Consider the following 27,640-nt stretch of genomic DNA (forward strand, 5'->3'; position numbering starts at 1 on the left):
AGCATTTTTTCATATGTCTATTGGCCATCTGTATGTCCTTTTGGAAATGTGTCTGCTCAGGTCCTTTGCCCATTTTTTAATTGGATTGTATGTCTTCCTGGTGTTGAGTTGTATAAGTTCTTCATATATTTTGGAAATTAACTTCTTATCAGATATATCATTGGCAAATATGTTCTCCCATTCAGTGGGCTCCCTTTTCATTTTGTTTGGTTTCTTTTGCTGTGCAGAAGCTTTTTAGTTGGATGCAGTCCCATTTGTTTATTGTTCTCTTTGTTTCCCTTGCCCTAGGAGACATGTTGGCAAAAATATTTTTCCGAGAGATGTCTGAGATTTTACTGGCTATTTTCTTCTAGTATTTTTATGGTTTTACAACTTACATTTAAGTCTTTTATCCATTTTACGTTTATTCTTGTGTATCCTATAAATTGATGGTCTAGTTTCATTTTTTGCATGTACCTGTTCGATTTTCCCAGCACCGCTTATGCTTATGTTCCTCTCTCTCTATTTCTTCTTCTTCTTAAAGCAGTCCCTTTAACACTTCTTGCAATGATGGTTTAGTGGTACTGAATTCCCTTAGCCTTCTTTTGTCTCTAAACTTTGGTTTTTTTACTTGTAAAATAGGAGTTTTAATAGTATCTGCCTCAGAGGGTTGCTATGAAAGTAAAATGAGCATTTAAAGAGCTTAGTATTGAAAGTCCGCTTTTAGTATTAGCAATTATTATTAATAAAACAAACCTTTTAAAAAGAAAGTAATTCATTATACAGGTGACTTATTACTTATTATCACCTTGAATCTTTTACTTCTAGTTTTTTCTTCTTGAATATATTTTTTACATAGATGCAGTCAGAGTGTTCGTAATCGTTTCATATTCTGCCTTTTAATTTCGCATCATCTGATATACTTCCTCTTTGTTTTTACTGAATCATAAGATTGGTATTTTTTGTGGTTAGATAACATTTTATGGTGTGTGTGTGTGTATATATACACTGATTTATTTAACTCTTCACTGAATGTTGGACAGTTAGCTTTATTTTCCAGTTTTCTTCTCTTTCACATCATGTTTTAATGATTTCTATGGTGCATATAGTTGAACTAATTTTTTAGAATAAATTCCTAGGAGTAGGATCCTTAGATCAGAGGGCATGAACACTTGGGGGCTTTAAATACTTGTTGCCCGTATAACACCCCCTTTCTGACTGCAGGTGGTTGATGTAGACCTGGAATAGTTCATCCAAAACCTTACTGAATTCTATTTAGTTTTCACCATATGACAGTCTAAAAAATATACCCAAAGAACTGACCTCTGAGATTCATCATATTTGGTTTCAGTCTTTGCTAATGATACTGGTTTTGCCTGGTTTTAAATTTTATATTTGCTGCTCTAGACTAGATTTCTGTGTGTGCTTGTTTTTATTTAATTTTACTTTTTCCCCTGCAAATGACATTTTTTCCCTTCAGTATAGAAAGCTATTTCTTTTGTTCAGAATGCAAACTTTAGTTAGTTTTATTTATTTTTTTGTTTTATATATATTTTATAAATATATATTTACATTTATAGTGTCTTTTGGGTTTTTATTTTTTTTAATTGATTTCCTCAGCGAAATCAGCGTGTTGTGTAGTGTTTCCTTGGGAGGCACCTCAGCGTGTTGTGTAGTGTTTCCTTGGGAGGCACCTCAGACGCCTCCAAATGTGTGGCTGTCTGCTGGCCTGAGAAGTGTTGCTAATGGAGTGAAAAGAAGCCTCTTGTGGTTCAGAACAAAGACTGGTTCTATGCAATTTATCTAGGATTGTGGGAATAAAAAGCTCATTATTGATGCGATATAAGTTAATTGTTCTATCTCTTTATTTCCCTTAGCCACAGAGTGGAAATAAATATAATTTCTATAATTTCCTCATCTAAAAATACTTATTCACTCCCTAACATAGATTAGATTCTGTGCTTGGCACAGTTGGCCTCAGGCAGTGAATAGCTTGTCTGGTTGTTCTCTCTCTCCTTGGGGCTTCCCAAAGTGCTGCTCTACATTGGATACAAAATGGGGGCTTGTTACCTGCACTGAAGACATGGACCCACCCTAGTAGAGGAGACATATCAGAATAGAATGTAAGCTCCATGAGAGCCGAGACCTTGTCTGGCCTTGTTTGTAGCTGCATCCATAGTACTGAGAATGGTGTCTGGCACACAGTGAGCACTCAGAAAATATTTATTGAATGAATGAAACCCAGGTTCTTATTTAAGAGTATTATAAATGTGACAACAGAGGCACACCTGTAGAGCAACTGGCAGATGGGAAAAAGTGAACAGTTCTGGCTGGGAAGGTGGGGAAGGTGTCATGGAGGGGATAATTAAGTTTGGTCTGGAAGAATGAGTAGTAATATACATGTTGTGGTGCGAGAAATGTTCTGAGAGAAAGAAACAGTCTGTGAAAAGGCAGGAAGGTGGGAATAACATGGCATGTTCACCAGGGGCAGGCAGGACACAAGACAGGGAAGATGGCACTAGAATACCAGGGACCTGAATTCTCTCCCAGGACCAGGGACTCTGCCTACAGGAAATGAATATCCAGGGAGGGATTTTCCGCAAGTGGAAGATGTTAACAAACCTGTGTCTTGGGAAGATCCTTTTGGCAGCAAGATGAGGCCCAGTGTAGAGGGGAAAGACCAAAACCAAGGGCAGCACTCTACTGAGAGGCATTGAGGCCTTGAGCCAAGCCTGAACAGAGGGGAGGGAATAGGTAACAGAGATATGAGTTGGTGGAAGGTGTATATGTGGGGTGAGCCCACAGATCGACGGTGCCCACAGATTTCTGTCTTGGACAACTGGGGAGATAAAGTTACTATCAACCACTTCCCTATGGCCTCTGTTTCTCAAGGACACAGGTATTCCCTGGACAGCCCATCTGAACACCCTGTCATTCTCTAACCCTTACCACATTTCTGTTTTTTTCAAAGTTCATTTTAATACCTGACATTATATGCTCGTTTATGATCTGTCTCTCCTGATAGAATCAGGGTGAGATTTTGTCCATTGTGTTCTAGATACTGCCAGTGCCATGAGCACCTTGTAGGCACTCATAAATATTTGAATTAATAAATGAAAAATGGGCCTGGCCCGGCATGGCTCAGCGGTTGAGCATCTACCTAGGATCCAGGTGATCAGGGTTCGATTCCCGGTCAGGGCACAAGCTTGGGTTGCGGGCTTGATCTCCAGTCGGGGACGTGCAGGAGGCAGCTGATCAATGACGACTCTCTCATCACTGATGTTTCTATCTCTCCCTCTCCCTCTCCTTTCCTCTCTCTGAAATCAATAAAGATATATTTAAATAAACAAACAAATAAATAAATAAATGAAAAATGGATAAGAGGAAGAGGTATGATAAGTGGAAGGATATATTTTCAGGGAAAGGTAAGTCACTTTAGGTCTCTTGATGTCGATGGGGTGTCCAGATGAGAAAGGCCAACAGACAGCACATGTTTGGAGCTTAGGAGAGAAATCTAAGTTGAGGTATATCTGGAGGTCATTTGAGGTGTTGAGAGAAGAAGAGCAGACAGTAGAGTAATAGAAGCAGGGAAGTTAGAGGAGCAGGTGGCCCAGGGTAGGGAGCTGTGATGCAAGAGCCTGGGCCTGGAGTGGTACAGACCTAAATGCAGGTCTTGGCACTGCCACTTTCTAGCTGTGATCTAGCCAGGCCCTCAAAGCCTAGTTTCCTCTTTTTTTTTTTTTTTTAAATATGTCTTTATTGATTTCAGAGAGAGGAAGGGAGAGGGGGAGAGAGACAGAAGCATCAATGATGAGAGTCATTGATTGGCTGCCTCCTGCATGCCCCCTGCTGGGGATCAAGCCCTCAGCCTGGGCATGTGCCCTGACTGGGAATTGAACCTTGATCTCCTGGATCATAGGTCAATGCTCAACTCCTGAGCCACACATTCCAGGCCTAGTTTCCTCATCTTCAAGGGAGAAAAATCAAAGTGTCTACCTACAAAATGGTTGTGAGACAATGCACCTGATATGCTTAGACAGTGTGCAGCTCTAGTGCTCACAGTATGTGCACTCGGCCTGTATTGCTCTTTCCATTGTTAAGGTAGTTACTGAGGAGTCTTGAAAAGTCACACAGAATGGTGTCCGAAAGACATTTTATTGGGCAAGAGGGAGATCACTAGTGGTCTTAGGCCAAATAATTTCATGGGCGTGTGGGAGCAGAAGCTAGTTTACAGTGGGGAGAGATGTGGGTAGAAGTCAAGCAGTAAATATAAGAAGTGCCAATTATCATTTCAAGATCTTTGTAGGGAAGAAAAGGAGAAAGGTGGTGGGAGCTTGAACATGACCCAGAGTGAGATACCTTCAATTTGTGTACTGGTATCGATGGGTCTAACTGTTGCCCCCTTCTTGGTTAGGGGCTAAGGCTCTCCCTTTACTGCCCTGTCCCCACATAGGGTGTCTGAGCCCCCATTTTCTGTCCAAGGGAGTGTCCACGTGCCGAGGACAAATGTCTATAGATAATGAATGGAGAGGGATTGTCATACTTGGCAGCTTATCTTCAGAGCTCTTTCCATTCTTCGCATGGCCCTCAACAATGGAAGGTTTTGTATATTACTTTCTTAGAATGATACTTCTCCTTACCATGTGTGATGTATTCTGAGATATTTTCATTCCATTTTTGTCATGTCCCACTTACCAATTTCATGACCCACTAACAGGTCTCAACCAGAGTGAAAACGTTGGTTGGGACCAAAGCTAAAGATTGCAAAGCCTTTTGAGGTCCTAGAGTGAAATTCATCACAGACACAAGTCATTTTCACTGATTTCTATATAAATAGATCCTCATTTAAAATCCTTTTCGCAAAGGCCAAGGATTTTGATTAATGATTATAAGTTGGAGTGTATGAAAACTTCTGTTACTTATTAAGACCCCCTAGTTTATTAGAAATGTGTAGCAAAAGGTGATCAAAGTTTGTCTGAATGTGACCACATAACGAAAGGAGGGACCATAAGCCTGAAATTTTAAATTCCCTTGAAAACTCCCCCACCAGCACTTCTTGTTGCCAGGGTTGCAGATTTCACCCTCATTGGCCAATCCTGAGTTTTCAGAGGTGGAAGTACCAGAAGGCATCTGAATCATATTAACCTTCCAGTCTAGGGAGCCCCAGCCTACAGCATTTCCTGAATAAATAAAGTTCTCCAGAGCAAATCCCACAGCATCCAGGCCAAGAAAGATCCAGTGGGCTCTCTGCACCCATAAACTTAATCACTTTGGAAAATTCAGAGGCAGAAATTAAGCTGTTAAGCTGTAAGCAGCTGTAAGCAGCCCTAAGAAAGGCCTTGGGGATGTCCCTACACAGCAGGGTGCACATGTTTACTTCTCAGAGCTGTGAGTGGCCTTAAGGAAGGGTGAACTGAGTGTTCCACTACTTGAAAAAGAGTCCAGGACAAAGAGAGTGGTAGGAAAATGCACGTGAGGGAGGATGCGAGTAGATTGGGTGAGGTACAACAGGGAATGAAGGCAAGAAGAGATCTTGGATTTGAAAACATCATGTTGGGCTGCGACTTTTACACCGTACAGGAGAAATTTAGTTGGGGAGACTTAGAAATCTCTTGATGTTGTACGAAGTAAAGTCAGAATAAGTAGAGTTGTTATCTTTGTTTCCAATAATAATCAGGCCAATTGTCATTCTTGCATTGTAATCTACCCTTTTACAGTGTTCCTTTGCGAAGGGAGAAGGGAGGTGTCGCGCCTGAACCCTTTCTTATTCCACTAGTAAAGTTTAGTCTGTTGTGCTGATGCTTGGTCTGGTGGGAGGCTACCCCCAGTGACCGGGAACTGTTCTCCGGTCACACGTAAGTGCCCCAGGTGTGAGGGCGGGAAATAGCAAGTCTGGGTTGTGTCAGTGGTGTTGCCATCACAGAAAGAAGGACGTATGCATTCCAGGCCAGCACCTCCGTGACAAGTTACCATCTGGAAACGGGACCCAGACAGGCTCCTGTGGAGTGATGCCAGGATATGTGGCCAGGGTGGGACTTAAATCTCAAAGAGAACCTGAGGCTCCCTGACGAGACAGAGAGGATGCCAAAGAGAGGATGCTGCCAACTGCATGATTGAGCCACAGTTAGAAGGGGGTTAAAGAGAAAATCCTGCTCAGGGACAGCAGTCACTAAAGGGAATTAAAAGAAAGGAAGAAAAACCCCCACAAACCCTAAACATTATCTAAAAAGTTATCTGTCTAGTATCTGATGTTGAGGAGTAGAAAGGTGAAGTCAGCTCTAGAGATCCCAGAGGTGACAGAAATCACAGCCAGACTGTCTTCATTCTAAAGCTAAAGGCATCCTCTGTGCTGGAGACTGCAGCTGGTGCACCTGAGCACTCTCCTGCTGCCAGGTTTCTCTTTTTCAGTCATAAATTCTACCCTAGACAGGTGTGGGGATCGTCACTGTCCTCCTTGTCTGGAGAACTGAGTGGAAGGCTTATCAGTAGGGTCCAGGCAGGAAACAGACTCCCATTCGGTTGGTCCAAGTGAAGAAAAGTTAATGAAGGGACTTTTCGCAGAGGTGGAGGTAGGCCTAAGGCAGACCACAGCGGGTGTGAGGCCCTCAGCAACTGGCGAGAGCAGGAAGTGTCATCACCCCTAGACTTGAAGGGGCAGTGGGAAGTCCCATGAGCACTGGTCCCCAGAGGGAGGAGCAGCTAGAGAGACAAAGGGCAGGAGGAGCGCAGAGCCAGTGCCCCAATCGGTCGTCGTCCTGCACACACACTGACCTGCCTCCCATTGCATCCCTACCCAGAGGCCAGCCAGCAACAGAAGAGGGTGGTATTGTCCTTGGGGGCCAGCCTCCAGGGCATGGAACAAGGCAGGGCAGAGAATGGATCTGTGGGCAGAAGCGTAGACCAGAAATCTCTTAAAAAGTTTTCTTAAAGGCCAGTGCTTATTTTTAGGCCATAGCTTGTGTGAGGTATTTATATACAGCTATAGCAGATAGCTAGTGGGGGCCACGCTCCAGGCAGTGGCACAAGGATGGCTCAAATGTGTGGCTTTTGTTCATCTCTGGAGCAGCAGCAAGCATATGGACAACTATATCAGTACCATCAAATTACAGGTCTCAAAGCCGAGGCAATTTTCAGATTTAAATATTTAAAACATTTCCAATGTTTCTCATTTTGATTTTTCCCTAAAAGAGCAGAGAGGGAATATTCCATGAAATGTTCCTAGTTTTCTCTTCAAGCTGGAGAAATCATTTTATCCATCATCTAATGTATATTTACTAGGTCTTTTGCTGCACACACACACACACACACCATCCTTTCACAAAAGCCTTTGAGTTGCTATTGATTCACGTTTGGTTGGAGATTTTACTTTGAGTGGTTAACTCCACGGACCAGTGCTGCGGTGGAGAGGAGGGAGCTGTTTTCCAGGCCAGGGCTTCATCCTGCCATGGAGGCCTGTGCTTCCTAAGCAGCCGCTCAGGCTGCACAAGGAACCGGGGCCTGGGACAGCTTGCCCAGCTGGTGGTCTGCCCAGGAAGTATCCTGAGGGGAAGTAGAAACTCCATAGAATTTTGGGGACATGTTTCTCACTGTGTTTCCTGAAGTTTCATTATTCCCTGAAGAGGAGGAGGGGGAACAACTCCACCCAAGCACTCCCCTCCACCCCTTTGGATTTTAAAGCAAGGCCAAGTACCCAGGATTAATTCTCCCTGCATGTCCTCCTGCCTGCAGCTTCTGCCTTAAGCCTGGGGCTCACATGCCTTATCCTGAGTGTCCCTGTGAGCCCCAATGTCTTGTGAGAGGTTTCAAAAGGTGAATTAGTTCCTTCTTCAAAAGGGCAGGACTGAGGCAGTACTTTCTACTTAGAGCTTCACTCCTTTGGCAAAGTAGCTTACCTTCTGTTAAAATGCAAATACCTTAGGAAGGAAAGCACACCAAAGCCTTTCCACTCCTTTACGATGAGTCAACACTCCAGGGCCTAGAGGGTCTGGGCATGAGCTTGCCACTCCTGACTCACATTTTCCTTTAAGGTCTTTTTCTCATTCTCTCTCCAGAACCCATTTTTAAAAGGGCTGCAGACCCTAGATACGCTGGAGGTGGAGAAAACCCCTCTAAATCTAAAGAAGAGGAGGGATAATGGAGGTCAGAAAACACTCCAAGCTGGCCCCGTCCTCACCAAAGTGTTAAGGGAATTGAATAAATAACAGACAATGTGTAATGTTCTGGTCTTATAAGTAGCTGTCCTAGAGAGAGGAAAGGTTCAGAACACGCCTGACTCTCCTGTATTCCTTGATTACAGCAATCACAGACTGTTGGCTTTAAAGACAAGATGTGAACAGAGCAGCACATTGGAGCTGCCATATGGTGGCGGTTCAGTAATTTGGGGTAGGAAAAACTATTTAGTGATGGTTTTATAACAAGATTTTGAGCCAAAGACTAATTCTAGTTAGATCCTAGAGATGCATTCTGTACTTGATGTGGAATGTTAAATGTTAAAACACCAAACATTTAGTAAGTTCACTGTCCCCTCCAATGTAAACTGGAGAGCGTGATTTTGAAATTAAGTAATGAAATAAAGGGAGGGTGGCATCATTTTGGGTCCTGCTCTACATCACCTGGTAACTGAATCCGGCAAACAAGTGAATTAGGACTCTCTGGGTTTTGGAGATGAGGTAAAATCAAATTACCCAGTGGGCAGCATCCCGGCTGTCAGCGTCACTGCCTATCCGACTTCCTCACTGAAACCTGCAGTAGCTGCTCTCAGGCACCTAAGCCTAGAGCTATGAGGGCTTATTGATTTAGTGTTGGCATTTCCTGTTCTCACTCTCCATCTCCTCTGACTCTCGTACACCATGGATTTCTTTTTAAAACTCAATGACATGCATATATTTTGCATGTGTGTAGTAGGTGAGATGTGGCAGGAAAGGATCAGGGTATACAGTGTCTCTAAAGTCTTGGGCAAGATTCAAAAGTGGCGAGATGTCATCTTTCTGGAAAGGTGCTATCAGTGTGGCTGGAGGGATGGTGTTAGCTGCCCTGATTGATGCCCTCTATCGAGGAGACCAGTGTGCTCTGTGCCTATGGAATGAACCTGCCACTAAAGCTGGCCCTCAGGTTTGTTTCTCCATGGCTCCTCTACTGGATCTGTGGTGTAGCTGAACTGATAGTGGCCAGGATGAATCACTGAGTTTAAGTGAATTGTCCCTTCCATAAGGCCACATGTGAAAACAACCAGAAATGGATTGTTGCCAATAGTAATAACGGTTGTAAACAAGAGCTGAGTAAATGTGAGTGACATGTAGAAAGCCCTTTAGTGGCTATAATGGTCCTTTCAGGGGAACTCACAGGAATATGAGTGATCTGGGGGCGGAGGGTGATACTTTTCAACCATTTGGAAGATGTTTTATTAGGTGGCATGTCCAGCGTGTAAAAATGAACACGAAGCACTCTGCACTGCTACCATCCACTCTTGTTGCCCATGCAGGGGTTTCTTTACAGGGTGGGTGGTTGTCCTACATCAGATGAATTGGGAAGTGAGTAACAACTGGAGGGGAGAAAAAGAGCTCGGACAATTTCTGGCAACTTACTTCACAGAGATTGTACCCGTGACAATGTAGAAAGCAATCTCATCAGTCAGCTATAGGCTGGGATATTGAAAGAACCAAATCAATATTTGGAATCTAGAGAGAAAAGGGGGCTAGGTAAATAAATTACATAATTACACTCATTTAGAATTTTGAAAAGGAACTTTAAATGTGTCTAGAAATAGATTCTAATAAATGGCTTGCCTGTTATATTGATGAAATCTAAAGTGAAAAAGGCCTTTCTGGATCGATGTGGATATCTTTCTGAAATAACGTTATCTGTGTGGAGGCAGAGGGGCTGTCTGGTGCCTTGGTGGCCACCAGCACCTCCCTGGATGCTTGATCTTTGCTGTCAATGCTGGTGACATGAAGCACATAGCTATGGAAGTTAGCTTTATGTAAAGGTAACCTTTATGGGAGTTTACCTTTATGTGAAGGTTTTTAAGTAACAATGATTTAATTTGTCTTGTTCCAGGTTCTCAAGATTCTAAATTCTATCAGTAATTAGAAGCTTTATGTGGGTCTGTTGGGAAACTTCACATGGATCCTATGTGACTGTAGGAAAGTGGTGTGGGCATCTCAGTGGAGTGTGATGACGGAAAATTGTGCTGCTCATGTTCATAGTTCTGGCTGGTACATTTCCCTCAAATGGTAAAAACTGCAAACAAGGACTCATTCTTGAGTCCCAGTCATTGTTTACACAAGGCCTGACAGTGGCCCTTGTGGTACAGGAAGGCCTAGTAAGGCCTAGAATCTCCTGGACAAAAGTGCAGAGCTAGAGGGTGTTAGAGATCATTTAGGTTATCCCCTCATTTTGCAAGTGAGGAAATTGAAGCTCAGGAAGGTTACAAGGTTGCCCAAAGTCACACAGTCAATGGGGAAGCCCTCAGTCCTGCTTCTCCTGCCTCCTGGCCCAGGCTCCTCCCTTTGAGGCCATTTCAGACTACAGGTCACTCTGAATCTTCTGTGGGAAGGCCCAGAAACAGGCAGCTAACATTGACCATATACCAGTGATGCTGACTGTCCTCTTTAACGTACTGACTGCATTAGTAACAATAGAAATTCCATGAGAATGGAGGTACCCAAGCAAAATCAGCTAAATGGGAACATCATAAACAAAAGGGTAGTGCTCATCTGACGTTTTGTCTGTGTCTGCATAGGCCAAAATTTGATCATATCCCACAGTTCCTTCAAGAGACCCTACCCCTTAGTTCATAATTTCTTCACTTCTGAGGACATGGCTCTAAGTTTTCATCTCCCAGGAAATCAACCACGCTCCCACTTGTTTTAATGAACCTGTAAAGCATGTCCAAACAGGTCCAGATGATAGATGCTGCAGAAGAACCCAGCCCACTTATATCCAAACTATACTGAAATGAATAATGGCCCAAGAACAAATGTGTTGAGACCACCTGAAGTTATTTAAATTTTTATAGTCAATTGCCTTATAAATTAGAGACTTGTTTAAGTGGAATTCTGTAGATGAACTCATAAAATATGCATTTAATACTTTATGATACAGCTATAGCATTGCAAAAAAGTAACCTCAAAATGCATGTGAGAACACCTGATTGGCTTTCTTTCATTGGAAAGAGGGAGACTTGATTGTCTGCACACAAGCTGGAGAATGATGTTGCTGAGCAGTCAGATTGAGCAGGAGGACTAATTTCTTTTTTTATTATTAATTTATCTTTATTGTTGAAAGTATTACAGGTGTCCCATTTTCCCCCCCAATTGACCCCCTCCTCCTTGCTCCACCCCCTCCCCAGGCCTTCACCCTGTTATTGTCTGTGTCCGTGGGTTATGCATATATGCATATAACTTCTTTGGTTAATCTCCTCCCACCCTCCACTCCCCTTCCCTCTTCCTTCTGAAATATGATCATCTGTCGCATGCATCAATGTCTCTGGATCTATTTAGTTTGTCAGATTCTTTTGTTCATTAACTTCTCTTAAAGAAGACCCTTCAACATTTCATGTAGTACTGGTCTGGTGGTGATAAACTCCTTTAGCTTTTCCTTGTCTGAGCTCTTTATCTGACCTTCAGTTCTAAATGATAACTTTGCTGGGTAGAGTAATCTTGGTTGTAGGTTCTTGCTTTTCATCACTTTGAATATTTCTTGCCACTCCCTTCTGGCCTGCAAAGTTTCTGTTGAGAAATCAGCTGACAGTCATATGGGTGCTCCCTTGTAGGTAACTAACTGCTTTTCTCTTGCTGCTTTTAAGATTCTCTCTTTGTCTTTAACCTTTGGAGTTTTAATTATGATGTGTCTTGCTGTGGGACTCTTTGGATTCCTCTTGTTTGGTTCTCTCTGTGCTTCCTGGACTTGTAATTCTATCCCCAGGTAGGGGAAGTTTTCTGTCATTTTTTCAAATAGGTTTTCAATTTCTTGCTCTCTTTCTTCTCCTTCTGGAACTGCAATAATACAAATGTTGGGCTGATTGAAGCTGTCCCAGAGACTCCTTACACTATCTTCATATTTCTGGATTCTTTTTCCTTTTTGCTCTTCTGGTTGGGTGTTTTTTGTTTCTTCATATTCCAAATTGCTTATTTCATTCTCAGCGTCCTCTACTCTACTGTTGATTCCCTGTAAATTATTTTTTATTTCAGTTCGTGTAGACTTCATTTCTGGTTTGTACTTTATTATGTCATCCATGGTCTCACTTGTTTTCTTAATTGTCTTACTAATATCCTTGAGCATCCTTATAACCATAATTCCGAACTCTGTATCTAGTAGCTTGCATGGTTCTATTTCATTTAGTTCCTTTTCTGGAGATTTCTTCTGTTCTTCCCTTTGTGGCATATTTCTTTGCCTCCACATTTTGGCTGCTTCCAGGTGTTTGTTTCTATGTATTAGGTAGAGCTACTATGTCTCCTGTAATTGGTAGAGTGGCTTTGTGTACTAGATGTCCCATAGGGTTCAGTGGCTCAGCCTCCCTAGACACCTGAGCTGGGCCTTCTAAGTGCTCCCCTGTGTGTGCTGTGTGCACTGTCCTGTTGTAGTTTAGCCTTGGTTGCTGTTGGTGTTACTGGGAGGAATTGACCCCCCAGGCCAATCAGCTGTGAGGACCAGCTGCAACTACAGCCAAAGAGCTGCTGTACTGGAGACACCCTTATGGAGCAGGATTTTCTTCAGTGGAGCTTTGGTGTTCACCAACTGCACCCCTTGAGTATGTCACTTGTGGATGTGGTAGGGTTGTAATCCAACGTGGTTGAGTCTGGCCACCAGGTTGAGTCTGGCACTGTCTCTGGGGCCTCCCAGGAGGTGCAAAGTCAGCCTCTGCCAGTGCCTTGCCCAGGGCCACCCAGCATGAGCTACACAGCAAGCTGTAGATGGCTGCTACTTGTGCTGGGCTTAGAGGTGTCCAGGAGAGGCCAAGCCATGGTCCAATGCAGGCTGTCACTAGTGCCAGGCCTGGGGCCCCTTATCAAGCCATATGGGGCTCCCTGCTGCTTGTTTGAGAGATTTTAGAAAAATCCTAAGCATGAGGCTCGAGAGGCCACTTGCATAGAAAAGCCACTGGAAATGGCTTGGATGAGCTTGCAAGTAGGGAGGGCGGAGTCTCTGGGAATCACCACAGCGGGGCCAAAGGTGTGAGCCAAGTTGATGAAGATTCAAATATGGTGCCTGCCTGCCAGCTCTGTGGGGGAGGGCTTGCCAAAGGAGCAGTGGCTTCTGCTAGCTCTTCTGTCTGGGAGAAAGCTGCCCCTCCACCTCCCGCCACAATTTCAGGCAAGTTAGTTCCTCCCCAAATGTCCCAGGCTCCTTTCAAGCTGCTGCCTGGTGCTGGGGCTCAGAGGGAGCGGGTCTGAGTGAGTCTGTGCGCGGGCCCTTTAAGAGGAGCTGCCTGAGACTCCCGCAGCCTCTGCTCCCTCAGCCACAATCCCTGCTGGTTTCCACAGCCTGAAGCTGTGGGGACATCTCTTCCCAGCCCTGGGACCTGATGTGGGACTGGGACCCCTCGCTCCTTCGGGAAACCTCCCCCACCGAGATATCCCTCCCGGTTTTACCCCAAGACACTGGGTATAGGCCCGAGGCTGCCTCTCAGGGATTCAGCCCTGATCTGCCCATGTCCTCATCCCTCCTACTGGTCTCGGTGCTTCTTCAGTTCCCTGGTTGTAGGGCTTCTGTTCAGCCAGATTTCAGGAGGTTCTGGGTGATGGTTGTTCTGTATTTTAGTTGTAATTTTGATGTGGTCGTGGGAGGCGGCGGGGACCGCGGTTACCTACGCCGCCATCTTGTTTCTAGTCCTCGACTAATTTCTTTCAGAAACCCAAGAATTAATAAATTAATGGTCAAGAAAAGGAAAAGAAGGAAAAAAATCTAAGAGGGGAAAATCCCCAGTTTCTGCAATTTAGCAATTTGAAGAAAAAGGCCTATTTGGTTTATCCTTTTTTCCTTTTTATTTTTTTTAAATTTTTTATTGAACTTATCGGTTAATAAAATGATATAGGTTTCAGGTGTACAATTCTATAACACATCATCTGTATATTGTATTGTGTGTTCACCACCCCAAGTCAGGTCTTCCATCACCATTTATTACGCCCTTTACCCTCTTCTACCTCCCCCCAGCCCTCCTTTCTCTCTGGTAATCACCATGCTGTTGTCTGTGTCTATGAGGTTTTTTAGGGGGGGGGTTGCTTAATCCCTTCACCTTTTTCACCCAGCCCCCAACACCCCTCCCCTCTGACAGCTGTCAGGCTGTTCTCTATCTATGAGTCTGTTTCTATTTTGTTAGTTTATTGAAGCTTCTGTACTCATTTGCTCCTATAGCCCACTGTATGTAAAATAACATGAGCATTTACTAGAGTAAACCATAAATAAATGGCTGTTTTTACCTTTAAAAAAAAACAAACCCACAGATTTATAGAAATAAGATTTTGACACTATAAAACTCACCTGTTTCAATTCAGTGATTTTTAGTAAAACTGACTAGGCTGTCAACCACCACATTCCAGTTGTGGCACTTTTCCGTCACCCCAAAAAGACCCCTCGTGCCCATTTGTAGTCAATCTGTTTGCACCCCCAGCTTTGGGTAACCACGAATCAGTGAATTTGCCTTTTCTGTACATATCATATATAAATGGCTAAATAATATTTGTTGTAAAAATATACTTTTGCTTTTTCTGAGACTGCCTGGGGTAGTCTTCCTGGCGAGATTATAACTGAACTGGGCTTTGAAAGGGTTATATGGAACAGGAGGGACCTTGCTCATTTAAAAAAAAATTTTTTTTTCTCTGTGTTCTTCAGATTGAATAATTTCTGTTGATTTGTCTCTTCTGTTATATCAATTCTACTATTGAGCCCTTCCAAATACTATATTTTTTACTTCTAAAATTTTCATTTTGTTCTTTTTATAGTTTCTTTTTCTCTGCTGAAAACACATTGACATTCATTTCAAAGGTATTTGCTTTTACATCATGGACTATGGTTATAATTGCTGACTTAAGTCTTTATCTGATTATCACAACACTTGGGGCATCTCGGTATTGTGATCTATCAGCTGCTTTATACCTTGAGAACTGGTCATGTTGCCTTGCTTTCTTGTCTGTTGCATTTTGGATTGTATAATGATATATTGAATATTATGTTTAAGATTTGGGATCCTGTTTAAATTCTCTGGAAAAGGTTGACTTTTCTGTTTTGTGTTTTTGTTTTAACAAAACTTGATTATGTTTAGACAGAAAATTCTGTCTCACTTTCTGTGGACAAGGTTCCCAGGCCAGTTCAGTTGAAAGCCTGTTCCCACCAACAAAGAACAGGAAGTTCCCCAGAAAGATGCACAGTACATGTATGTCCTGCAATTCCAACAGAGTCCTAAGATACCTATACCTGTGATTTTCACTGTCTGCGTTGACTTTTTCTACCAATTACTAATATTTTGTCTTTTTAGCCACCGAAATTTCAAGGAAATTCAACAAAGAAAATCAAATCCAAAAAATTGCATCACCTCAAAGGCCAGAGGGTTATTGCAAGATGTGATGCAAATGGCTTTTATTTTCCAGGTAGGTATGCTGTTTTGTAAGATTTCTTTGTTAAAGAATATGCTATCAGGGACCAGAGGTTCTCAAACTGTGCTTTCCCTAGAACATTGAAATTTCATAGCTGTACTAAGATATTCCACTTCTAATCCACTTCTAAAATGAAATGGTGATGGGTTTCTCCCCATATTTGTGGGGGAGGGGGAATAGCCAGAACATATATTTACTTTAATGCCTCACTTAATAACCAAATTTTTACTACACATCTACTATGTTCCATGTATGTAATATTCCTGAAGTGCTGGTCTATCTATTGAAGTAAGCAAACATATGGAAATTCTTGTCTTCATGGAGATTACATTCTAGTGAGGGCAACAGACAGGCGACCACATAAATATGCAGTGTGTCAGATACAGTGCTATAGAGGGAGAAAAATCAAGCCGTAAAGGAGGCTGAAAGCCAAGGTGAAAGTGGCAATTCTAAATATGGTGGCCCATGAAGAGCTTCCAGGGCAGGTGGCAGGTGAGGGAGGACTTAAAGCAGGAGGGGCAGGCATGAGATTGTTTAGAAGAGAGCTCTAAGCAGGGGACTCTCTGCTTAGTACAAAGTCATGAGGCCGGAGTGCACGTGTGCCTTGGAGGAAGAGGCCCGTGTGGCTGGACCTGAGAGGTTTGCCAGAGTTCCTAGAAGACGCGATCCTAAAGCACTCAGCCAGGTGACGTTCAAGTGAGAGCTTAATGGATAGTGAAAGGAAGATGAATGAAGACCTAGAGGTGCAGAAAACCATTTCATGTCTGAAGAAATAAAATAGAAAATAATGAGGCTCTTCAGAGAGGTAAACATGGGGCTGTTTAGTAAGGATCTTGTTTAAAAATGTGGGTTTTGCACTGGCCACATGGCTTACTTGGTTGGAGTGTGGCCTTGGTGCACCAAAAGGTGGTGGGCTCGATTCCTGGTCAGGGCACATACCCAAGTTGAGGGTTTGATCCCTAGTCGGGGTACACATGGGAGGCAACTGATCGATGTTTCCCTCTCTCTCTCTGTCTCATTAAAAAAACACCTTAGCAGCAATTCAAAGAGGCAATTGGAGGGAAACCTCTGAGACTAAAGCAAGATAAGAGCATGGTGAATGGACATGTAGGGTGACCCTTAGTGCGCTGGGGCAGGTAGGGGGGGAGGCTACTAGAAGGGCAAAGCGAATTCCTTTTTCAGGAGATGGAATTGAAGCTGGGCTGTGAATATCAGAAGGTTCTTGCAGCCAGAGGTAAAAAAACAGAAAAGAAAAAAGAAAAAGAAAAAAAAAACCACAGGCTCCAGCCTGAGAAATTCCTGTTTGGAGCAAAGAGTAAGACCTATTCTTGCATCTCTCACCAAATGAACTGACCTACGCTGTATACTGAGACTATTTCTCCAGTCCTCTAACCTCTGAGCACAGGCCAGTTTTGCTGAGGGTCTCAATAAGGGGACATACCCTGTTTCCTAGCCTGAATAGAGGAGAGCCCTCTGGCCCAGGTGGGGGGCCGACTCATATCCAGGAAGATGACTGGAATCACCAAGCCTCCTTCAGGAGAAAAGACCAAAAGAACAAAGACCAGACCCCTGAAATGATTCTTGGTGACACTTCAGAGCCAGGCGACACAATCTCCCCTCTCTGGGGGTAAAGACAGAAAAGTGGCGCTGTCAGGAAGCAAAAGTTGGAAGTTGGTCTTGGATCAGGGCATAGAAATGCTGGCAACTCCTCACTTAGATGAAGGAGCAAGTGCAGATGCTGAGCCCTGACTCGACAAGCCGCTCAGGGTCCTGCAGGTCCCAGAGCACAGCCAGAGGGGTGCCAGGTGGTGAGGCTGGTTCTAAAGTTAGGCCATAAGAAAGTACACATTTCTGGAAGTAGACAAAGGCCACATCTGCAGAGATTGTACACAAAGGAGAAGAGAATCGAAGGAACTAAAAAGAGATTGTAGTAACATACCGAAATGTCTAGGTCCCATCACCTAGGGCAGGTGGGGCAGACTTTCCTGTAAAAGACAGGGAATGAATGGTTCAGACTTGTGGGCCATGCAGCCTCGGTCACAGCTGCTCAGTTTAGGCAGGCAACTGGCAAACTGGTGGCTGGCTTAAGACCAGATTCTGCTCAAGTCCCAAAGGTTGGGAGTGTGAAGAGGCTCACCCTGGCGGTGGCGATGTGGCCGCCTTGGCAGCCCAACCCTGAACCAGGGGGAGGGTGTGGCGTGGGAAGGTTCCCTTCAACCAGGAGTGATCCTTCATTATTTCATAATAGGAATTCCTTTGAAAAGTAGTGTTTGTTTTTCTAATTAAAAGAGTAAAGTCAGTTTATGTAGGAAATGTGTAATATGTAAAGAATATTCAAAACCCAAATTGAACATGCTAATTTGATAAGACAGCACATACAGTGGAAGCTGGTTTTCATGTGTGTGTGTTGTTTTTAAAAAAAGTTGTCATTTAATGGCTGGTTATTTAATACAAAAGACATGGACTCAAGATGAAAATCAGCAGGGTCTTTGCTGCATACAGGGCATGGGACTTTGCCGAGGTGGGATGTGAGCAGGTGTGGGTACCAAGACTCATGCTGCCGGAGCCCAGTGGGGATGCGCACATTTCTGTCTTGGAGTGGAGGTCCGGGGGCAGCTGTCAATGCCCAGGGAAGTGTCATGTCCAAGCTTCCCCTTAATATTTATAACCCCTTTATAATGGGAAAATATAACTGAGAAAATATGTGCACCTTAACACAGGTGCACTTTCCTGCTTCAGTAAGCTCTTTGAGGAGAACTAAAGGGTAGGGAGACACCTGGGTTCTTCCCCCCCCCTCCCCTTTTTGGTTGTACGTTTCAGGGAAGCTGTAGGATGACCTAATATTAATGAAAAGCTGGTGGTGGGAGTTCACATCACCTTTTCACTTTCATGATTTCATCGACTTTCAATAGCTAAGCATTATAGAGGGGAGTGTGGCTAAAATAAATGAATAAGGAAACCAGGCTGTAGGAAGTGTCCAGGAAGAGGGTATTGTTTCTAAGAGTGACGTTCCCCTAGGATGATTGCTAGTCACGTGACACTGAATGAGTGAGCTTCTGCATGTTCTCTGGGCTCCCAGCTCCGGGGTGCCCAGACCAGAGCACTGCCTTCACCGCCTTCAATCAGTCCGCCCCATTGGACGGCGCCCAATGCTATATGGTGGGGACGTCAAAGAGGCACACTGATGTAAATAGGCAAAGTGTAATAATTAGCAGTCAACAGGAGGGGCCAGCCTAAGGGAACAGACATTACTTGTCTTCATATCGTACTTTAACTTTGATTCCTTCCAGGGGTGGTAAAGAAGTGCATAAGCCCCACCCATGCACTGGTGGACTTCAGGTATGGAGACACCAAGGTTGTGCCTACCTCCTTCATCACGCCTGTGGGGGGCGCCATGCCCTGCCCGCTGCTCCAGGTACCTGCTCTAGCACCTGTTTCAGGTCCCTTTTCACCATTCCCAGCGCTCTGAGGATGGTGCAAGCCCTGCTGGACCCTTTGTTGAGCTCTGGTTGGGCTCCTGCAGAGGGCTTGTATTCCAAGGAGAAGAGCAATGGCCCCTGTTGCTATGACCACTTGCCTGGAGATTTCTTTGCTCGTGGACCTGATCTGTTAACACCCTGTTAAGTAGCTCAGGACTGCACTTGTCGCTTTATAGGCCAGAGATGGTCAGGGAAGAGAGTTGCTATAGTTGCTAGTGCTCTTGAAAATTTAACTGCAAAAGAGTATATTGAAATAGATTTAAAACAAGGGCAGAGGTCATGCTTTCCTTGCCACCCAGGCCAGAGAGTAGAGAGAAACCCCCCAGAACCGCAGTGCCGTGGTTTCTGGGATAGTGTGAGCCTGGAGGAAAGGCACCGAGCACATTCTCGGGATGTCATCTGGTTGTGAGGTCCCACCTCCCCAGGCCAGACCCAGGGTGCAAGTTAGTGCACTTTCTCCTGACAACTGATCCTTTCCATCTGACAAATGCCAGCAGCCTCTGTGTGTCCCTCCCCAGGATTTTGTTTCTGCTGGAAGCTATCTCGTAACTTTTACCCATGGAGTCCCTCTGTGTGCTCAGCACGATGTTAACAAACCTGCTCTCTTCCTGTATTGTGGTGGCAGCCCTTCAGATGCATGAAGACAGTGTTCACCTCTCTCCTTGATCTTCATGTGGAGTACCCCAGGTTCCTTCCACCAGTCCCAGTAGGATTTGTGTTTCTAGACCCCTCACCATCTTGCTGGCTGTCGCTGGTGAAAAAGTCCTGCTACAAAGGGGCTTCTCCAGACTGATCACTAAATTCCAGGTGTGGCCCAATGAGTACAAAGAATTTTAGAACTATTTACTCTTCCTGAGAAAAAAACATGTATTTGAAATTTAGAATCCTGGGGTATTTTAGAACAAGCTTATATTAATATTGTCTATAAGATCTATAGCAAAATGTTTACTATGAAATATGTCATCTACAGGTTGGAGATTATGTATTTGCCAAAATTGTGGTACCAAATGGATTTGACTTCTATGTCCCTGCCATTGTCATAGCACTTCCAAATCAGGATGTGGCCGAAGATAAATTCTACACAGTTTTGAAGTGTAACAACCGGAGAGTAAGTAGAACCGCATTTAGAGAGGACTGTGGCGCAAGCAGGAAGTGGCTCCTTCATCTGCCTTTCTTGTGGGCCACACCTAGCTCTTCCCAGGCACTGCCAGGTGTCTTGAAGAAGTTTTTTCCCTGGCTGTATCTACTCCCCCCTGCAGTTTGGATTCTGCCCACTCATGACACAAAATCTGCCCTCACTAAGCCACGGCCTCCCTGCTCCGCTGCTGAATGGCCTTCTTGGCTCCCGTTCTGCACCCCTGGCTGGGAACTCGCTTGGCTTCTTCAGGGTCTTTCCTGTTCTTACTTCTCTCTTGCTTCCCTGCTGCTGCTCAGAAAACTCCTGCCTTACGCTCCCCTGCCAGTCCTCCCAATGGATCTTTCCTAAAAATTTTAGAAAAAATCTCTATTGGTTTACTAATTTGATGGTATCATTTGCCTGCCTAATGTCCACACACACACACACACACACACACACTTTTCATCAACCTCAAGAAAAAGTGCAGCTTTGGGGATGTACAGTACAGCATAAGGAATATAGTCAATAATATTGTAGTACCTATGTATGGTGTCAGGTGGGTACTTGAAATATCAGGGGATCACTTTGTAAAGTATAGGATTGTCTGACCACTATGCTGTACAACTGAAACTACTACAAAATAATATTGAATGTAAACTGTAATTGAAAATTTTAAAAAGAAGAAGAAAAGAAAAGAAGTATTGGTTGACCCCAAAGTTCTGGCCTGCCTGTGAGTTTGGCTTCCAGCCCATGGATGGCTCGCTACTTCCTGAACAGTGGCCTTTTCCAAGCCCCTGGGTTTAACTCTTCTGGACTGCCATTCCCATCTTCTTTCCATGAACACTCCTGTCACTTGAAAGATTCAGCCTAGTTGTGATTCCTTGCTGAGGCCCTCAGGGTCCCCTGCACACTGTCCTGTCCTCTTCCCTCACTGGCTTCCTCACCAGCCTCCCAGCTCCTTAAATGCAGGAACTGTGGCCCTAGTCACCTTTGTACCATGACACAGGCCCTGAGGAAAAGAAGGCTCTCCCAATTGCTTTTTAAATTATCTGAGTAAATGATGTTTCTAAAGGAAATAACTTTGCTTGAATGGGCTACTTAATATGCCTGGAAAATAGATTGTCAAGCAAAAAGGAGCAAATAAAATCATAGATGCTAACTTTACTAGGCACACAAGTGTGTTGTCCATAGCGAACAACCGAGTGGGAATGATCATTGTCCCCGTCTTTGCATAAGGAAGCCAAAGCAGAGAGGTGGTCACACACGGGCGCCATAGAGCAGGGGTGTGAACTAGGCAGTCGGGTTCCATGGGCTGCAACCTAAACCTCTGCATCTGACTGCCTAATATGCGGAATAAAATACCTAGTCAATTCTTGACTGTAGCATGAGGTATATTCACCAGGGAGGGATCTGTGGTAAATATACCACAGTGGATTTTAGGATTAAGGGCAAAGAATGAAGACCATCAGAGCCAGTGGGTCTGGAGGGACTGAATCCAACCTGACAGAACAGAGGGAGGAATGTGCCTTCTCATCACCCATGAAAAGCCCTGAGAGAAAATGGGCTTCCCTGGAGCTGTTTGGATGACAGTAAAGGGGCCTTCTAGAAGGGCACCGGGTGGTGCTGATGTGGGGATATCTACCGGGCAAGAGAGGAGAGAGCAAGTCAAGGGGTGATTGAAGAGACATCCTGGGCATGTCCCCTCAGTGTGGGGAAAGATGAAGCAACTGACACAGGATCGCTGAGCAAGAAACTCAGTCTAGGAAGGACCTTGGCTTTTCCCACAGGGCAGTGGATCCCTGGAGACCTGAGTGGCATGGGGGAGGGGGAGGGATGGACACTGAAAACAGTTCTGATGGAGATGCTGGGAGACTCATGGTGCTGAAGGTTGGGCATTCGTCAAGGGGTGGTGGTGACAGTTTATAAGTCCAGGAAAGAGATGGCCAAGGCCGAAATAAAGGTGGGACGGTGGTTATGTGAGAGGGTGTGTGTGTATGCATGTGTGTGCACCCACTGCATCTTAAGTGGATGGACTTGGCAAATGATCCAGGATGTGGAGAAATCACAAAGAGGATTCAGTGATACTGTTCTTCAGCATGTAATTATCAAATGAGGCTTTGTATTTAAACTGCACTCTTGAGTATCACTCTGAATAGGATAATGGATAGCTATTATAATGAGTTGAGCTAGAGTAAAATTACATCTGAATTGTGGACATCTCTGATTTAAACTGAGTTAACTCTTTGGTATTATTGCAGGAATTTTGCCCACGAAGTGCACTTATTAAGATCAGCCAAAACAAGTATGCTCTCTCTTGCTCTCATATAAAGTCATCCCCAGTTCAGGAGGATCCAAAAGTGTAAGTGGACCCAACTTTTTACTTTCTGAATTTTATTTCTATTTTTGCACTTTTAATCAGTTTCTGGTTGAGATTCATGATCTCTGAGTACTTGGGGGGAAAAGCAGAGGTGGGGACTTCCTGCTTACAATGTAGCTCTATGATTGTTCTTTACTCAGTGTCATGCCTTTTACCTCCTGGTTATTTGTCTGTCTGGTTCTAACCTCAAATCCAACACTATTTTACTAACCTTTCAGAAAAGCATTCTGACTTCTGTCATGAATATGAAGGAATTATTCCTTTTTATTTGTAAGGATTCAAGGCCTTCTTTCCCCGCAGCCCTTGACAGCCACCATCCTACTTTCTGTCTCTATGATTTTGACTACTCTGGGAACTTCATATAAGTGGAATCATATAGTATTTGTCATTTTATGACTGGTTTATTTCACTTAGCATAATGCCCTCATGGTTCATCCATGTTATAGCAAATGCTAGACTTTCTTTCCTTTTTCAGGCTGAACAATATTCCATTGTATGTGTTTACTATATTTTGTTTATCCATTTATCTGTCACTGAACACTTGGGTTGCTTTCATCTTTGGCTGTTGTGAATAATGCTGCTATGAACATGGGTGTACAGGTATCTGTTTGAGTCCCTGCTTTCATTCTTGTGGATTCATAACCAGAAGTGGAATTGCTGAGTCATGTGCTAGTTCTATTTTGAATATTTTGAGGGACTGCCATACTGTTTTCCATAGCAGCTGCACCATTTTACATTCCCATCAACAATGCACAAGGGTTCCAGTTTCTCCACACCTTTGCCAACACTTGTTATTTTTCTGTTTTGTTCATTTTCTTTTTAATAATAGTATCCTAATGGGTATGAAATAATCAAGCCAATTTTTTAATCCTTCTTGGAAATTACCTCCAGAGTCTTTGAGCCAGTCTTTGAAAAGTATCACATGTGGTAAATCTTAGTCCTTTGGAGAGAGATTTGATCTATGAAATTTTCTATTTAGTAGTAATTTTCTATTTAGAAATAACTAAAAATCTAACCAGCTGGTGTTGCTCAGTAATTGAGCATCGACCTATGATCTAGGAGATTGAGGTTTGATTCCCAGTCAGGGCACATGCCTGGGTTTTGGGCTCCATCCCTGGTGGGGGTGTGCAGGAGGCAGCTGATCAATGACTTTCATCACTGATGTTTCTATTTGTCTCTCCCTCTCCCTTCCTCTCTCTGAAATCAATTTAAAAAAAAAAAAAAAAAAAAGAAATAATTAAAAATCTTTTCCCACTCTATTAATTTTTTCTTGACAACTTTAAAAAGGATCTGAAGTGGCTATCATCAAAGTTATTCAGAATGAAGGCTGGGTGATCAAGGTGGCAGATACTGATTATGGGAATAAAATATGGTTCAACAAACACCAGGCAGCTGGTGTCCTTAACTTAGCCTGAAGGCTCTGAAAAAGGCAAGTTCCCAAAATGGTGTGCCTGGAAGGCGTGGCTGAAATGAGGTCAAGGTATTTGTTGCCTAGACACCTTCTTTGAAAGAGGGCATTTCTGGATAAATTGTCCAGTATATTTTCTTTGTGTTTTTGTGGTACCCTTTGACCAACATCTCTCCGTTTCCCCCACCTGCATCCCCAGCCCCTAGCACCACCTTTGTACTCTGTTTCTATGAGTTTGGTTTATTTTAGGCTTCACATATGAGAATGAGAATGATCATGCAGTATTTGTCTTTTTCTGACATATTCCACTTAAAAAATACCCTCAAGTTCCATTCAAGTGGTTGCAAATAATGGTTCCTTCTCTTATTTACTGCTAAATAATATTTTGCTATTTATATGTGATATATATATCACATTTTCTTTACCTATCCATTCATCAATGGAGGACATTTAGGTTGTTCCCATGTCTTGGCTACTGTGAATAAGGCAGCAATGAATGTAAGAGTGCAGATATTTCTTCAAGATAGTGATTTCATTTTCTTTGGATAAATACCCAGAAGTGGAATTGCTGGGTCATAAGGCAGTTCCATTTTTAATTTTTGAGGATCTTCCATACTGCTTTTCATAGTGGCTGCACCAATTTACATTCCCACCAGCAGTACACATGGGTTCCCTTTTCTCCACATCCTCGCCCACACTTGTCTCTTGGCTTGGATCTCTATGTAGACACAGCAGCTGTCAAGACCAGGGTAACCTGATTCCATCTCTCTAGGGCTGATGTGAACATGAAGAACTCAGCTTTACTAACATGGCCAATCAGAGAAGCTGGCACTGCCGATCTACGGGAGCTAAGACAGGAGAACCCCAGAAGAAAGAAAAAGAAGCCTGCCAAGAGGCTGCCTCTGCAGGAGGTGGTGTCCTCGGATTCAGACGACCCTTCCCGTGGCAACAGGTCCCAACAGTTCTACCCCAGGAGACGCCCCAAGCCCAAGGTGGGAGGGGGACAACATTATTTATCTCCAGAACACCCTGAAATCTCTCCCAAGAGTAGTGCATGTGATATCACTCCCCAGTTCCTGGGCCAGTTTAGGTCTCAGTACAGCAAAAACTCTAATACCTTAAGTAATACTGACATCCACTTCCCCAGAGAAGGTCCCCAGCCCGGGGTTTAGGAGTCAGCCAGCCTCGACAACGCTGCCACACCTCCACCTGAGCAGCCCCACTCTGCACTCTTAGAGACACCCACAGCAGCAAAGGGCTGAGGATCGCCCAGAAACCTTAAAGCAGTCTAGTAGCAGCTATGTTTGAGAGAGCCAGCATTCCTCCAGGGCTGCCAGACCTCAACCCCTTGACACTGTGGACCTAGCCCCTCTGCTGAGGTAAGGCCACCTCCTTCACTCCACCCCTGCCATCCCTATTTATTACAGAGGTAGACTTCCCTGACACCCGCCACCTGCATCGCCTACCTGTTTGAGCTTATTGGTTTTGGCTTTTCCATGTTTTTATCCTATTCTTTCCACTGTCCTCACAAAACTATACTCAAATTCTGGTAGACTCTCCACACCTAGAAGTTTAATCTGATAGATTACTGTCATAGGATTTTCAAATTTTTTGAAAGTTAGTTATAATCCAAGCCTGAAGTCTTGTTTTAAACTGATTATCTCATATGAATTAGGCATTTTATCATTTAATATTAGGACTGGAATTAAGGCCTAATAACTTGTATGAGAGCTGCAAGACTGAGCATTCCTATTTTATTGTTTTCTGGAGGTTTTTCTTGAGCTCTCCCTAATTGTCTTTGTCTATAGTCTGTTGTAGGTACCTCTAATTGAGCGTGGAACCAGAATAAAAACTCTTACATTGGAGACATTTCAAAACTATTGGATTGTGTGTTACTGCTTTCTTTGAACACATCTTAGCAATAACATATAAAAGTATTCACCTCTATCCATTAATTTCTTAGTAAAATTAGCTTTATTAATTTCAAAAATTAAAAAGCTTATTCAAGTCACTTCTAGTCAATAATAGCTTTGGGACTAGATAATAATAGGACATAGATAATAAGAAAAATGTTGGATGCTTTTTGCAAAAGCTAGGGCTGCATTCCAATACTCTAAAAATTCACAACCTAATTAAAAGTGATGCTCACATTCCAGAAAGCTAAGGAATTGCCAAGATTATGGCAAAGAAATGAAAAGAGGAATCCACTTCCAAAAATGTGTGAGAAAAAGGGGCATCAGGCTCAGCATCAGGCCAAAAGTAGGAATGCAGTGAGAAAGGAATTGAGTAAGGAAATGGTCCAAAACAAGGCAGGGAGCTGTGGGAGGCGTGCTGCCACCCAGAGCCCAGAGTTTCTCCCAGGTAGGAAGGCTCTGGGGATTGGCTTAGGCCTGCACAGTGGAGAACGGGTGGGGCAGGAAAGAAGCCATTCATCCAGTCACTGTAACTCACTCATGCTGCCTGTGTGCATCCATATGTCCCTGCATGCATCCATGTGGGCCTGTGTACATTCATGCAGTCATTCAACAAGCAACTGAATGCTTGTGTCAGGCTCCGAGGAGATCTCTGACTTCTGAAAGGTAAGCACCTTCTGTCTATCCTACCTTTCTTGGTATTGACAGGACTGCAGGGATGAAGAACTATGGGATGAATATACCTGAAAATAGTTTGTTGGTATTACATTACAAAGCATTGTATGCTGAGAGACATTAAGTGATATGTTCAATGTACTGTCCTTCGTTGATAATGCCCAGTCGATGTGCTGGGAAAAATTGCAGTAACAAGTGTATTTGCATTTCCAGCCAATATGGAATAATAGAAATTGAATCCTCCTCCCCCACCTGAAACAAATTAGAACCTGATCAAATGTATTTAACAACTGTTTCCAAAGTGTTGGGCACAGGCAAAGATCTCCAAGAAACATACAAGGTGAGAGCTTCTAGGCTGTGGGATGTACATCTGTGTGCATTGCCTCAGGTAACTCCTGTTTGATTGTCACTGAATAAATGTGCATCTTTAGCATATGCCAGAAATAATAAAAGGGGTTCAATCTGTAAAATAATAGTAATAATAGTTATGTATCCAGGTTTTATGACCACCCTATATGATTGGCATGGATCATAAGCCGGGATGGGGCATCAGGATGAAGTAACTGACAGCCATACAGAACTATGTGGAATGGGTACAGGGTTACTCCCTTAAAGAGAGAGACACTTTTTAAAAATATATACATTTTTATTGATTTCAGAGAGGAAAGGAGAGGGATAGAGAGATAGAAGCATCAATGATGAGAGACAATCATTGATCGGCTGCCTCCTGCATGCCCCGTACTGGGGGTGGAGCCTGCAACCTGGGCATGTGCCCTGACTGGGAATCAAACCATGACCTCCTGGTTCATGGGTCGGTGCTCAACCACTGAGCCACACCTGCCGGGCAAGAGATATGTTCTTATCAGAAAAAAAGGAACAGATGTTCAAGAAGAGACTGGATCACCACTAGAGAGACGTAAAAAAGACCCATGCATCAAGTGGACAGAGTTGCCAACATTGACTCTAAGTTCCTTTTCAACTCCAGGAGTCAATGGATCAATGACACTCCATCATCAACTTAGAGCATTTCCGCATATGGCCAACACAAGAAGGCAAGAGAAATTAATCAGGGAAATTGATGCTCTTTCAAATAAAATAA

The 27,640-nt window shown here is 43.6% G+C and overlaps 1 protein-coding gene across 3 annotated transcripts in view; it reads left to right on the plus strand.

Moving 5' to 3' along the window:
• The window catches only part of VWA3B (von Willebrand factor A domain containing 3B), a 143,521-nt gene extending 117,695 nt beyond the window's left edge, over positions 1 to 25,826 (plus strand). Inside the window, exons 23-29 of one of the 3 annotated variants that reach the window (XR_014000089.1) lie at positions 15,455 to 15,566; positions 18,863 to 18,987; positions 20,022 to 20,159; positions 22,427 to 22,527; positions 24,726 to 24,905; positions 25,101 to 25,332; positions 25,762 to 25,826. Coding sequence is in view for 2 of the 3 variants with exons in the window: in XM_081155767.1 (XP_081011893.1) it covers positions 15,455 to 15,566; positions 18,863 to 18,987; positions 20,022 to 20,159; positions 22,427 to 22,527; positions 24,726 to 25,125 (876 nt within the window). In the remaining variant the exon portion in view is untranslated. Of the gene's footprint in view, positions 1 to 15,454; positions 15,567 to 18,862; positions 18,988 to 20,021; positions 20,160 to 22,426; positions 22,528 to 24,725 lie in introns of all 3 variants that reach the window. The other 2 variants (XM_081155768.1, XM_081155767.1) reach the window with 2 other exon arrangements.
• The last annotated feature ends 1,814 nt before the right edge of the window (positions 25,827 to 27,640 follow it).

Source organism: Miniopterus schreibersii (assembly GCF_964146895.1).
Source record: "Miniopterus schreibersii genome assembly, chromosome: 13".
Taxonomy (NCBI): domain Eukaryota; kingdom Metazoa; phylum Chordata; class Mammalia; order Chiroptera; family Miniopteridae; genus Miniopterus; species Miniopterus schreibersii.